The 11,476-nt window shown below is 48.1% G+C and overlaps 1 protein-coding gene and 1 pseudogene across 2 annotated transcripts; one reads left to right on the top strand and one right to left on the bottom strand.

Annotated features, from left to right (window-relative positions):
• Positions 1–8,657: 8,657 nt before the first annotated feature.
• On the bottom strand, positions 8,658–9,021 carry LOC309823427 (large ribosomal subunit protein eL36-like; annotated as a pseudogene). Its single transcript has one exon. The product of its transcript is annotated as a large ribosomal subunit protein eL36-like (transcript).
• Positions 9,022–9,643: 622 nt separating this feature from the next.
• On the top strand, positions 9,644–11,456 carry SNAPIN (SNAP associated protein). The gene is made up of 4 exons (XM_082679425.1): positions 9,644–9,824; positions 10,086–10,132; positions 10,373–10,491; positions 10,825–11,456. Exons 1-4 carry the CDS (start codon positions 9,682–9,684, stop codon positions 10,924–10,926), a joined length of 411 nt encoding a protein of 136 aa, XP_082535551.1. The 5' UTR covers positions 9,644–9,681; the 3' UTR covers positions 10,927–11,456.
• The last annotated feature ends 20 nt before the right edge of the window (positions 11,457–11,476 follow it).

The following is an 11,476-nucleotide window of genomic DNA, read 5'->3' as shown; positions in this document are numbered from 1 at the left end:
AAGAATCTGCCTGCCATTGCAAGGGACACAGGTTGGATCCCTGGTCCGGGAAGACCCCACATGCCGCGGAGCAACTAAGCCTGTGCGCCACAACTACTGAGCCCGCGAGCCACAACTACTGAAGCCCACGTGCCTAGAGCCAGTGCTCCGCAACAAGAGAAGCCACCACCCGCACACCACAACAAAGAGTAGCCCCTGCTCGCTGCAACTAGAGAAAGCCCACGCGCGGCAACAAAGACCCAACACAGCCAAAAATAAATAAATAAAAATTTAAAAAAAGGAAATATATATTTGGTCGTCGGCCCCAGTTCCTGGCACAGAACTCCTAAAACCCTTAGAGTTTCCTGTGATAAGAGCAATAAAGGTGTCTTTTGTTATGTTAATAAGGTGACTTTTGGAAAGCTCCAGGTAACCTAAGGGGGGAGGGGGGGTAGTTGCCAGGGGAATCGATCAAGTGGTTAGAGGGTTGGAAATTCCAGTCCCACCCACAAACCTCTGGGGTGGGCAGAGGGGCTGGAGATAGAGTTATGTTAATACGGTGGTTTGGACCTCACCAAAGGATGGGAGCTGCCAGGAGAGCCAACCTTGTGATTAGACGGATGGAATTTTCAATCCCACCCCCAATCTCCATGGAGGGGAGAGGGGCTGGAGGTTGAGTTCAATCGATGGCCAATGATTCATGCCTATGTAATGAAGACCTCACAAAAACCCAAAAGTGTTGTAGGAAGGGGGACCCCTTTCAGGGCAAGACAAGAGTGGGCTCTTGTCTTACACTGAGAAATGAATTGTCCAAGGAGACACAGGTGCTGACAAAGCAAGAGACTTTATAGGGAAAGGGTGCCCGGGCAGAGAGCAGCAGGGTAAGGGAACCCAGGAGAACTGCTCTGCCATGTGGCTCGCAGTCTCAGGTTTTATGGTGATGCGGTTAGTTTCCGGGTTGTCTCCGGCCAATCATTCCAACTCAGGGTCCTTCCTGGTGAGGCGCGTATCTCTCAGCCAAGATGGATTCCAGCGAGAAGGATTTTGAGAGGTTGGTAGGACATATGAACTGGAGTCTCCTCTCTCCTTTTGACCTTTCCTGAATTCTTCCCGTTGGTGGGTAGCTTGTTAGTTCCGCATTCCTTACCAGGACCTCCTGTTTAAGATAATTCATGCAAGTGGTTACTACAGTGCCTGGCCAGGGCGGCGGTTTCAGTCAGTCATTCCCCTAACAAAAGGACTGAGAGCTTACAGAGCCTCCTTGACCTTCCCTGAGTTCCAAAGTATAGATTCAAACAGTTGCTTATCAAGGAAGGGAGGGAATGCAGAAATGAAGAAGAAGCAGTCAAAAAACAATAGTGCAGCCATAGGGCAGGATTCTGGTTCCTCCTCAAGGGATATACATAACAAAATACCTTTGAGTTCTTCTGCTGGAACAAGGCCCCCACCCAGGTGGAGGATGGTGACTTCAGGCTGAACACAAGACTCCTGGAGCACCACCCTATCACCTCACCACCAACCAATCAGAAGAGAGTCTGCACACAGCAGAGGATAACAAAGACTCTGGACCCCTCCCCAGATGATTCTCCCTTTAAAAACTTCATGGTCAAAGCAGAATCCTCGGAGTCAATCTTTGGACATGAGTCCACCATTTCCCCAGGTTGCCGGCCTCCTGAATAAAGCAAGCTTTCCATTCCTACCAGCACTTGTCTCTCCAGTATTGGCTTTGGAGTGGCGAGCAGCCGAACCTGCGTTCAGTAACGCTAGGAGGGTGTCGTGGGAACCTCTGACTTATATCCAGTCTGTCAAAAGTACAGGTAACAACCTGGGCTAGTGATAGAGACTGGTGTCTGAAGTGGAAAGAGTGGGGGGATGGAGGGGCACTGGTGGCAGTCATAGGACGATCTTTAACCTGCTGTGGACAAAGAATGTCCTGCCTTTTCAGTAAACAAAGGATGTTGAGGCCATCAAGCCCTTAGCCACTGCAGCTGTGCGAGGGTGCACCCTGAGGGGATTCTGGATGGAGGAAAACAGGATACTGGCCCTATCCTTTGATAGTTAAGGGGTATATCAAAGGAATAATTTCAATAAGCCCAGACTCTTTCATCTTCCCATACACAGAAGAGCTCTAAATTCATTAACCTGAGATGTCTGTTTCTTTAATTAGCCATAATCTTTTGATGTTCCACTAAGTAGGGGTTTTTTGTTTGTTTGTTTTTGCAGAAACTCCTATATAGCCTGGTTCCTCCCTTACCTCTTCAGAACAGTCCCTCAGAGTTATCTGAGGAAGCTGTACCTCGGGCTTAAGTCCTCAGTAATGCCCCAAATAAAACATAATTCTCAACTTTTAGGTTGTGCTTTTTTTTGTTGTTGTTGTTGCGGTACGCGGGCCTCTCACTGTTGTGGCCTCTCCCGTTGCGGAGCACAGGCTCCGGACGCGCAGGCTCAGCAGCCATGGCTCACGGGCCCAGCCGCTCCGCGGCATGTGGGATCTTCCCGGACCGGGGCACGAACCCATGTCCCCTGCATCGGCAAGCGGACTCTCAACCACTGCGCCACCAGGGAAGCCCTAGGTTGTGCTTTTTGTTTCTCAATCAACACTGGAATCTGACGCAATCTCCAGTAGTGTCAGAATTGAGTTAAATTCTCCGACACCCTGCTGGTGTCTGAGAATTGCTTGTTTCAAGTGTGGGGAAACCCACACAGACATTGGCATTGGGTCAAAGAAACCGAAAGACATGGGGATAAGAGACACACACAGTGAAAAAACTTATCTGGAAGTCTTGGGTGAAATGAGTTCCCCCAAAGTGTTCTGAAGACTTACCCTTTAGATTTTGTGTGTGAAAGCACATCCTCTAAGGGAACTTAATTTCAGGGGGGACACCAGATCAGCAAATGGAGAAGAGAGAGGAGATGACGGAAAGCTAGACCAGAAAGATTCAAGAGGGGGACAGTCCTCCTCAGCCTCCACCTTCTGACCCCTTTGGGATAAGCAGGAGTCCTGGGGTCTGACCTGATCCTGGTCTGAGAATGAAGGATGTGGAGGCGGTGGATCCCAAGTACCAGTTAATAAAACAGCAGGGGGCTTCCCTGGTGGCGCAGTGGTTAAGACTCCGCACTCCCAATGCAGGGGACACGGGTACAATCCCTGATTAGGGAACTAGATCCCACATGCATGCCGCAACTAAAAGTTTGCATGCCACAACTAAGGAGCCCGCGAGCCACAACGAAGGAGCACACCTGCCGAAACGAAGACCCAGTGCAACCAAATAAATTAAATAAATTAATTAAATAAATATTAACCAAAAAATACAGCGGGAATCTCAGGCCTCCTGGCTGCCTGCCCCTTCCCCACTCCCACCCCTACTGCTGCCCTTTCAGCTCTGCCATTGAAGCATTGTAGGGCTCCCCAGACAAAGTTCTCACCTCCCAGAAATCAGGGTAGACCAGGCAATACCCATCCCTTAACCTGGACCTGACAGGCCCGAAGAAATCTGACTCTCAGGTCCCCCTCCATAGTTAAAGCTGCCACCAGACACCATTCTGTGCCCCACTCCAAACAGGAAGGACCTTCTGACAACCCTGAGCACCCCCCTGCCACGCTCGGGCTCCACGTGGGATGTCGGGGTGCTGCTAGCCTGCCAGGCAGAGGGCACAGTGTGGCTGTGTGCCTTCCCGCAACAGACCCCTCCCCCATCTCCTCTGCCTGCCTCCTCTTTTTTTTTTTTTTAAGTTTTTTTTTTTTAATTTATTTTATTTTTGGCTGGGTTGGGTCTTCATGCTGCACGCCGGCTTCCTCTAGTTGCGGCGAGCGGGGGCTACTCTTCGTTGCGGCGCGCGGGCTTCTCATTGCGGTGGTTTCTCTTGTTGCGGAACATGGGCACTAGCCACGTGGACTTCAGTGGTTGTGGCACGCAGGCTCAGTAGTTGTGGCTTGCGAGCTCTAGAGCACAGGCTCAGTAGTCGTGGTGCACAGGCTCATGTGGGATCTTCCCGGACCAGGGCTTGAACCCGTGTCCCTTGCCTTCGCAGGCAGATTCTTAACCACTGCACCACCAGGGAAGACCCTGCCTCTTCTTTATGAAAGTTGTAGTCTCCCAGGCCTCCCCTGGGTCACAAAATCCTAGCTCAAGAATTAATGAGTGAGGGAATTCCCTGGCGGTCCGGTGGTTAGAACTCTGCTTTCACTGCCGAAGACATGGGTTCAGTCCCTGTTGGGGGAACTAAGATCCCACAAGCCGCGTGGCAAGGCCAAGATAAATAAATAAATAAACAGTACAACTTTAAACATTAAAAAAAAAGAAGAAGAATTAATCAGTGAAAGGATGTGAACATGTAGGGACAAAAATAACAGTTGGTCCAGGAGAACTGGTAAGAATTTATACAGTACATCAGCCATATGCTGGTCACAGAATCTTTAGTTCCTCCCTGAAGTACCTAGATAAAAGTATCTGATGCACATTTCCTGAGCTGTTTTACAGATGCTAAAACCCCCACCAAATAGAAGAAGTTAACTACTTGCTGACCATGAGCTTGCAGTCCCCAGACCAGCTGGCGCACGAGGATTGAGAATGTTAACCCCTGTGACACCACCCTATTACCTCACCATCAACCAATCAGAGAGTTATGCGCATTCTGATCACATACCCTGTGACTCCCCTCCCTCACCTTTCCCTTAAAAACTCTTCCCTGAGACCCTTCGGGGAGTTAGGGTCTTTTGAGCATGAGCCAACCTGTTCTCCTTGCATGGCCCTTGCAATAAACCTCTCGCCGCTCCAAACAATGATGTTTCAGTTTGTTTGGCCTCACTGTGCATCAGGCACACAAACTTGGGTTTGACAACAGCGGTACTGCCTGAGCCAGTGCAGCGCTCAGCACAGCACAATGCAGAGGTTTCCCGTGGACATACTCCCAGACCCACCTTCAGGTAGCCAGCAAGGCGGGGGCAAGTCAACCTAAGCACTTAGAGTCGGTTGAATTGGCAGATGCGGAACACGTGGATACGGAGGGCCTACTGTAAAAGCGACTCCTTAATAGTTTGGACAGTAATTGCAGTGGAGCAAGAAAATCTTCTTGTTTGGTTTTTCTCCCAAGATAAAAACCTGCGCAGACTTGGAGGCACTTTTGCCAGTGTTACACAGATGGTTCAAAGTTTTTAAGGCTCTCAGAGTCCAGGTTTCTTTTCATTGCAAGTATGTGAATATATCTCTGTAGCTACAGTCTGTATTCAAACTACTGGAATAAAATATCTGCCAGTCAAAAAAAAAAAAGGGGGGGACCAAACTTCCCTGGTGGTCCAGTGGTTAAGAATCCGCCTTCCGATGCAGGGAACACGGGTTCGATTCCTGGTCAGGGAACTAAGATCCCACATGCAGCAGGGCAACTAAGGCCGCGCACTGCAACTAGAGAGAAGCCTGCATGCCACAATTACTGAGCCCGTGTGCCACAACTAGAGAAACCCTTGCGCTGAAACTAGAGAGAAGCCCGCGCGTCGCAATGAAGACCCAGGGCAGCCAAAAAAAACAGGGGTTGGGGAGCTCAGAGACAGAAGAGAGGGGGAGTTTTTATGACTTACATCTCCTTCAGCCTCTGCGGAAAAGCTAAGGACCAGAGGACTACTGCTATGTGATACTGGCACAAGCAGGGGGGGGGGGGTTTGCACTGAGTACCTTGTGCCATGATGCCTGGAATTTGATAAGTGTTTAGAGAATGAATAATTGAACCAGCACTGGCCTTCAACCTGTTATCCAACTTCAGGGTTTCTGGAAGAGCCTTGCCCAGTCTCCCTCACCGAGGTGTCCAAGGAATCAAGAAAAGATGGATTCTAGAGTCCCTTTCAGCACTAATTTTCTCTGAGCAGGGTTATTATGTAATCTGGCTGATACGTTAGTGTGCAGGCTGACCTGGAGGGTACAGAGACTAGAGGCAAGAAGATCAGTCAGGAGGCTGGTACAATGCCCTCTTGAGATATAAGAGCTAACTCAAAAAAAAAGCTAAGTCAATGTGATAAGGAGTGAAAAGGAAAGCATAAAAACAAAACACAGAGTGATTTTCTTCAGAGAATCAGCCTTTGAAGTAGGATTACTAGATAATATACTAAAAAATTATTTGTTGTTTATCTGAAATTCAAATTTACCTAGTGTCCCAGAGTTTTTTGTTTGCTCTGTTTTCTAAATTTGGCAACCCTACTTCAAACAGTTACCTGAAAGGGCTGTGGCCTAACTTGGGGGCTTCCTGTCTAGACACAGATCATAAACCTCTTTTCCAGCCAAGGCCAGCCCCTGTTCTCTGTCCCTGGCACAGGCCTCAAGGACTTGGCCCTTTTTCCTTTCCTCTTCAACATTCACACCGCTTTGCCCCGGGCTTCCTCTTCTGAAAGCCTGATTATGAAGCAGGCTGCCGTTGCCCTAGCTACCCCCCTTCCTTGCCACTTACTCCCCAAATAAGCCCCCAGCCTCTCCTGAGAGTTTTACCTCTAATCACTAGAGGGAAAGATAGAGGGAAACAAACACAGTAAACAACAAAAACTGTACAAGGCTTTAAAAGTTGCCACAGTTGGGGTCTCAGGTTTGCAGCTGCTGACCACCACTCTCCCACAGTGATTTAAACACCTTTATTCCTGAGGACGAAACTGTCAATGAAAAACTTAATCAGTAGTCAATCTAAGAAATGGAAATGGAAAAAGAAATAAAATGGAAAATTTTATTCAAACCAACCTGAGGAGATATATATATATATATATTTTAACATTTATTTATTTATTTGGCTGCACCGGGTCATCGTTGCAGCACACAGGCTCTTAGTTACGGTATGTGGGATCTGTTTCCCTCACCAGGGATTGAACCCAGGTCCCCTGCATTGGGACCGTGGAGTCTTAACCACTGGACCACCAGGGAAGTCTCCAACCTAAGCATTATAAGCTGGAGACAGTCTTTCAGAAACTCTGAGGACTGTTCCAAAGAGCTAAGGTGGGAGGCTAGGACTTTGTGCAATCAAGCTCACGTCTTGGTAGACGGTGACTGCTATTCTCCAGAAATAGAGATCTTAGTTCATGGTTTAGTGCTTTTCTAAGAATGGGAAGATGCAAGAAACTGAGATCATAACATTTTCTCCTGAAAACACATAACTGAGGGCCAGTTCTGCCAGTTTTCCCAGAGCACGAAGTGCCTCATCCTGATTCTAAATTCCCTTCAGGGTGTACTGCAGGTCATTGACCACAGTGGCTAATGACTTGATTCTTATAGAACTGGCTAGTGGGCAACATTCTTTATTTTACAATCCTCTACCTTTCAGTCTTTATTTCAACCAAGGTTTGGGAGGCATTTCATGGCCAGCTTATTTCATGGTGCTAGGAATGCTCATTCCCATGTCAGGAAAGGATTTCATTGATAGGCCAATGTGCTATTACCGGACTAGGCCCTGTCAACAGTAACCAAAAGCCTCTGGACTGTGTCTTACTTGTTTGTTACGGTCTGGATAATGATTCGCTCTTGTTGTTTCTTCCTGTATCTAGAGTTACGCTATTACAATCATTGATCTTATAGAACTATACATTTGGTCAATTGTTTCAAGTTGCCTAGTCATCATTATTTTTATTGGAGGTTCAGTCACACATTTGGTAATGCAAGAAACAATAATCTTGTAAAATAGGCAGAATACAAGTAACATAGTTAGTAACATTAATGAGGTAATAAGTAAACATTTAAGCTAAGAAATTCCATTAGGTATCTTCCCCAGGTCATTTGACCTAGTCTGTCCTGCAAGCAATCTCTGTCGTTAAGGGAAATGATATATTGGTATTGTACATAAAGTTTACCAAAGATATCTGCATGTACAAGGTGAGTGGTGGGTCATCCTGATGCCTTACAGGATTGAGAAAGGAATGTTATCTTCTAAGGAGTTACATGGTTGGCGTCAGAAGAAGAAAAATTTATCTTTATGGTTGAGCTGGTATTTCTGACATTGGAGAGATCTGGTTAATGCATAATGCAGACGCACACTGCACACTAGAGGGAAGAAAAGAGGCCCAAACAGGGAGAGCTTTTTTTTTTTTTTTTACTAGACCAGCAGGGAATTCCCAAGCAGAGAACATTTTCATGTTTAAATTTTTCTTGTTTGCCTTAAAATAGGAGCTTTATTTCATCAAAGCTCAAGGCTGAACATTCTGGTGCCCATTTATTGTGAATCACTGGAACACATTAGGGCTTAAAGGACAGAGGGCCGTGCCTCTTGTTGAGAATTCAACAAGAGATGTAAACGCTCTGGAAAGCCATGAAAAACAAAAGAAAAGTAGGGAAACTTTTGTTGGTTTTTTTTGCGATACGCGGTCCTCACACTGTTGTGGCCTCTGTCGTTGCGGAGCACAGGCTCTGGACACGCAGACTCAGTGGCCATGGCTCACGGGTCCAGCCGCTCCGCGGCATGTGGGATCTTGCCGGTCCGGGCCACGAACCCGTGTGCTCTACATCGGCAAGCGGACTCTCAACCACTGCACCACCAGGGAAGCCCCAACTTTAACCATTTTTAAGTGTACAGTTCAGTGGCATTAAGTAAACTCACATTATGTAACTATCACCACTAGTAGTCTCTAGAACTTTTAAATCATCCCATACTGAAACTCTGTATCCATTAAGCAACAAGTCCCCATTTCCCCTTCCCCCCAGCCGCTGGCAACACTGTTCTTTTTTTTTTTTTTTTCTGGAAAAGTTTTATTGTGCACAGAGGGGAAGGGCTCAGTCCTTCTTGGCTGCCGTCTTCCTCATGGCGGCCAGGACATTGCTCAGCTCCTCTCTCTTCCTCTTGGCACGGATGTGTGTCCCCACCCTTTTCTTGATGAACTTGAGGGCCCACTTGTCCTTGGCGACCTTGAGCAGCTCCATGGCCCGCCGCTCATAAAGGGCAAAGCCGCAAACCTCCCGGATCATGTCCCGCACGAACTTGGTGTGCTTGGTGAGGCGCCCGCGGCGGCGTTTGTGCCTCGGCTTGCTCACGTTCTTGGCCACCTTGTTGCCCGTGCTGAGGCATGGGGTAGCGCAGAGCCATGGCTGCCGCTCCTCAATGGCTGCCACGGCGGAAGGGGCAACACTGTTCTGATCAGGACATAGAACTACATTTTATCTCCATGAATTTGACTGTTCTACAAACCTCATACAAGCAGAATCATTAAATATTTGTCCTTCTGTGTCTGGCTTATTTCACTTAGCATAATGTCACGTTTAACGCATAGCATGTACCAGAATTTCATTCCTTCTTAAGGCTGAATAGTATTCAGATGCAGTTTTGCACATACTTCAGTCATTAAAAAATACACTTAAATTTAGAAATATACTATACTATGACTATCATCTGGCTTTCCCACAAAATTAACATGGGAAAGCTATGGACAACTAGGGACATAAGCATTTATTTTTCACCTTTGGAGAAAACAAAACGTACGCGTCCCCAAAATGGTTCCTTCTAGCCCTTGAAGTCTGGAGACTTTCAAAACCCGCCACTTCATGGCCTACAAAGAACTACAACTCCCGGTAGCTCTAGGGCCCGGCCCTTCGCCCCGCCCTGCTGGCTCCAGAAACTGCGTTTCCCAGAAACCCCAGGCCGGGGTCGGAGCTGGCACTCCCCGGGCGCCTCCTAGCGGCGCACTTCGGCGGGGTTTCAGTTCCCGGCGGCCCTCGCGGCAGGTTCCGGCCGTAAGGGCAGTTCGTGATGTCGGGGGCTGGTTCCGCCGCTGTGTCCGGGGCAGGAACCCCCGTGGCGGGGCCCGCAGGCCGCGACCTCTTCGCCGAGGGGCTCCTCGAGTTCCTGCGACCGGCTGTGCAGCAGCTTGACTCTCACGTCCACGCCGTCAGGTGCCCAAGAGGGAAGGTTGGGGCGGGACCTCTCCTCGATTTGGTTTTGTAGGGGCGGGGCCAAGAAAGGGCGGAGATAAGACGAGTTCGGTGTTCGGATGGGACTAAGAATTTGGGGAAACTGATTGGAGGCGGGGCAGACCGGCGGAGGGCCTGCCGGTGGGGGCAGAGGCTGGCTTTTCTGAGCACTTAGGTAACACATAGGGGACTAGGTTTTTGAGTTCCATTAACTGACCGTGTAAGCCTTGTACCTCTTTGCAGAGAGAGCCAAGTAGAGCTCCGGGAACAAATTGACAACCTAGCTACCGGTGAGTAAGCATCCCTGTATACCTGGGATCCTACAACTCACTACAGGACCTTATGTTTTGCCAACCTCTGGGGCTGGGTTTCTGTCACTTGCTTCCAGGGCTGCCGATGGACTCCTCTTAAGTTTCTAGTGACTGTGCCCATGTGGCACAAGAGTGCTTTCCATAGCATTTACTAGCTTACTTGTTCCAAGAACGAGAAGGCCATTAGGTGTTTAGTTGCATCTTCCTTCCATTTCCCAGAACTGTGCCGTATCAATGAGGATCAGAAAGTGGCCCTGGATCTCGACCCCTATGTGAAGAAGCTCCTTAATGCCCGGCGACGAGTCGTCTTGGTTAATAACATCCTACAGAATGCCCAGGTAAAGGAATTTCCTACCAACAGTAATTCTTTGTTCTTCTAAGTCCTTAAGGTATTCTCCGATTTTCAAGGGGTGGCATGAAGTCCCCAACACAGCGAAAGTCACCGTAATTTTTAGTCTTTTTGGGGAAAGGGAGTTGTCAACTAATGCCAGCCAAAATAGAACTTACTGTTCTTATCCTTAACCCCCAGTTACTCTCATTTATGTTCTTACATACCTTAGAAAACGTAACGTTGAGATGAAGCAAGCCTAAGATATTTTCCAGCCTCGTTGACAGCAAGCTCTAAATCCTTTCACAGAGCAGTTAATTTGATTCCCAATCTTGTTTTGTAGGAACGGCTGAGGCGGCTAAACCACAGTGTTGCCAAGGAAACAGCCCGAAGGAGGGCAATGCTGGATTCAGGAGTTTACCCCCCTGGTTCCCCAAGCAAGTAACAGGCCAGAAGATGGGCCCATAGTCACAGAATAGCACAAATACCATTCCCCGGCTGCCTGTTTCCTCCAGGACTCCCTGTAGGTGTTGGGACATCAAAAGGGCAGCCCTGTGGTTTGTTTGAAGCACTTCAGTCTTACCCATTTATGTGGGGCCCAAAGAAACCTGTGTAGAGCAGGACTCAGGATCCCAAAGGATTTATTATGGTTCTTGCTTCCAAGAATGAGCTGAGGCCTCTACATTTTTTTTTTTTTAAGCTCCATACTCCAGGCCCACCTCCTCTACCATCTCCGGGCCTCATTAACAAGGGAGGGGCTTCCTCTATTACGTGCGAGGTTGTTGGACCTGGGCAGAATGTCGTCTACCTGTGACTTCCAATATTCCTTTGTTTACACTAGAAAGGGCAGGCAAAGTCAAGGTGAATGACCACCTACCTTCTTTTGTTGACTGCACTGGCTTGACCACTGTAGCAGTGTTACTAAAACCATTTAATTCAATAAATGCTTAAATGGTATTCCAGTTTACTCTGGTATATGGAAAGGTTCCAATAGT

The sequence above is a fragment of the Grampus griseus genome (genome assembly GCF_964374135.1).
Source record: "Grampus griseus genome assembly, chromosome: 1".
Lineage (NCBI taxonomy): Eukaryota > Metazoa > Chordata > Mammalia > Artiodactyla > Delphinidae > Grampus > Grampus griseus.
Note: the sequence above shows the minus strand (reverse complement) of the source record. Positions and strands in the feature narration are given on the sequence as shown.